General features: G+C 34.4%; 1 protein-coding gene across 1 annotated transcript; it reads left to right on the forward strand.

Moving 5' to 3' along the window:
* The first annotated feature begins 1,224 nt into the window (after window positions 1–1,224).
* On the forward strand, window positions 1,225–2,163 carry LOC140610028 (olfactory receptor 6C2-like). The gene has a single exon (XM_072785492.1). The coding sequence runs from the start codon at window positions 1,225–1,227 to the stop codon at window positions 2,161–2,163; it is 939 nt and encodes a 312-aa protein (XP_072641593.1).
* The last annotated feature ends 457 nt before the right edge of the window (window positions 2,164–2,620 follow it).

Raw genomic sequence — 2,620 nt, forward strand, 5'->3', positions numbered from 1 at the left:
TTCTTTTATTTATGCCAGTTTATTCTTCTTATATTTTGGTGTACTGTTAAATACATAAATAATTAAGATCTTTAGTTGTTATCGGTGAATTGGATAATTTAATGGTATGTAATTTTCTTTTGTATGTTTGTTAACTTTCTTTGATGGTAATATTAGCATATTTACTCCAACATTCCCTTTATTGTGGTTCACATGGTAGTCATTTTTTAATTGTTTGACTTATCTATGTCATTATATTTGAAGTGAAGTGTTTAAATACTGCATCTAGGTGGGAGGTTTCTTAAAAACACATTCTTATAATCCCTGTCTTTTAATCAGTGTGGTATGTTTTGGTCATTTATACAATGTAATTATTTATGTTTGAACATCTGTTAATCATTTTGTTTGTTCTCATGGTTCTTTCTTTTGTTTCTCATATTCTGCCTCAAAATTAATAGCCCCAGTGTTTCATTTTAATTTATATAACGTACGTTTGACTATACCATTTCTTAAAAGTTTGTGTGTGACATGATGTACCCAAGAAACATTTCACAGACCAGTTATAATCAATATTTTACTACTGGAGGTAGAATGCAGAAAATGTATTACTATATAAGACCCTTCACTCTTCCCTTTTTTATTGTGGTTATCATTTATATTAAGTTTACAGACGTGAGTAGCTCCATCAGATAATGCTATAATTTTTGGTTTCATCAATTTTATGAAAGGATTTGTATAGAACTGGTGCCTTTGTTTGTCTTGACTGTTTAGTAGAAACCTACAATTAAGCCGTCTGCGCCTGGAGTTCTCTTTATGGGATGTCTTACTACATATTTGTTTACTTTAATAGATATAGGACTATATATATTAGATATTTCAACTTGAATTATCTTTGGTATATTGTATCCTTCAAAGAATTAGTGCATTCCATTTAAGTTGCCACATCTACTCTGCAGACATTTTCAAAATATTTCATTTTTATCTTCTTAATATCTGTATAATCTCTAATGATGTTATCGCGCTCATTCCTGACAAAGCTTATCTTTTCTTCAGGTCAGTCTCACAGCAGTTTTATCAGTGTTATTTATCTTTTCTAAGAATCAGCTTTCAATTCCTTTGATCTTCTCTCTTGCTTTATTGTGTTCTGTTTCATTGATTTTTGCCTTATTGTTTCCTTTCTTCTGTTTAAATACTTTCTCTTTGACTTTTTTTTCATGTAGATTGCCTAAGACATCATAGGTAACAATGAGAAATCACACAGCAATAACAACATTCATCTTGTTGGGACTTACAGAGGACCCACAGCTGCAAGTTCTTCTTTTTATCTTCTTATTTCTCAGCTACGTGCTGAGCATTACTGGAAATTTGACCATTATCATTCTTACATTTATGGATTCTCATCTTAAAACACCTATGTATTTTTTTCTCCGCAATTTCTCCATCTTAGAAATCTCATTCACAACAGTATGCATTCCCAGATTCTTGTACAGTATAACAACTGGAGACAACACTATTACGTATAATGCTTGCGCTTGCCAAATATTTTTTATTGGGCTTTTTGGGGTCACAGAATTTTTTCTCCTGGCAGCCATGTCCTATGACCGCTATGTGGCCATCTGCAAACCCCTTCATTACATGACCATCATGAATAACAAAGTCTGTACCATCCTTGTCCTCTGTTGCTGGATTTCTGGGCTGCTGATCATCATCACACCCCTTGGTATGGGCCTCCAGCTGGAATTCTGTGACTCCAATGCCATTGATCATTTTGGCTGTGATGCATCTCCTCTTTTTAAGATTTCATGCTCGGATACATGGGTTATAGAACAGGTGGTTATAATCTGTGCAGTACTGACATTCATTATTACACTGATAGGTGTCATTCTTTCCTATATATATATCATCAGGACAATTCTAAGATTTTCTTCTGCTTCTCAAAGAAAAAAAGCTTTCTCCACCTGTTCTTCACACATGCTTGTTGTTTCCATTACATACGGCAGCTGTATTTTCATCTATATCAAGCCTTCGGCCAAAGAAGAGGTGGATATCAATAAAGGGGTATCCGTGCTCACTACATCTGTTGCTCCTTTGTTGAACCCTTTCATTTATACTTTGAGGAACAAGCAAGTGAAACGAGCTTTCAATGACACAATCAAAAAAATTGCATTTATCTTACACAAATAAGAGCACACTGAATTTAATTAATTAGTTAATTAATTAATTAACTTGATGGGGAGGCAGTGAGCATTGAAGGGGGGCAGTAACAGAGGGAGAGAAAGAGTGAGAAGCAGACTCCCTGCTGTGTAAGAGTAAAAAAAAATTAAGATACGGGGGTAAAGTCTATCTACACTGGCTTTAGTAAATAAAGTTTTATTGAAACATGTCCACTCTCACTCATCTGCCTATTGTCTATGGTGGCCTTTAATGGCAGAGTTGAGTAGCCTAACAGAGGCCTCATGGATCCAAATGCCAAAAATATTTACTGTCTAGCTTTTTACAGAAAGTTTGTCCACCTCTGGTATAGAATTTACTTTTCTATTTTTATGGTTTTGTAGCATTTGGGGAGAAACAAGAGAGACAGGTTGCTATACAGCTACATTGTCTTCATCTACCCGGACATCTCCAGAAAGTAACTTTTAAA

This window comes from Canis lupus, chromosome 2, assembly GCF_048164855.1.
Source record: "Canis lupus baileyi chromosome 2, mCanLup2.hap1, whole genome shotgun sequence".
Lineage (NCBI taxonomy): Eukaryota > Metazoa > Chordata > Mammalia > Carnivora > Canidae > Canis > Canis lupus.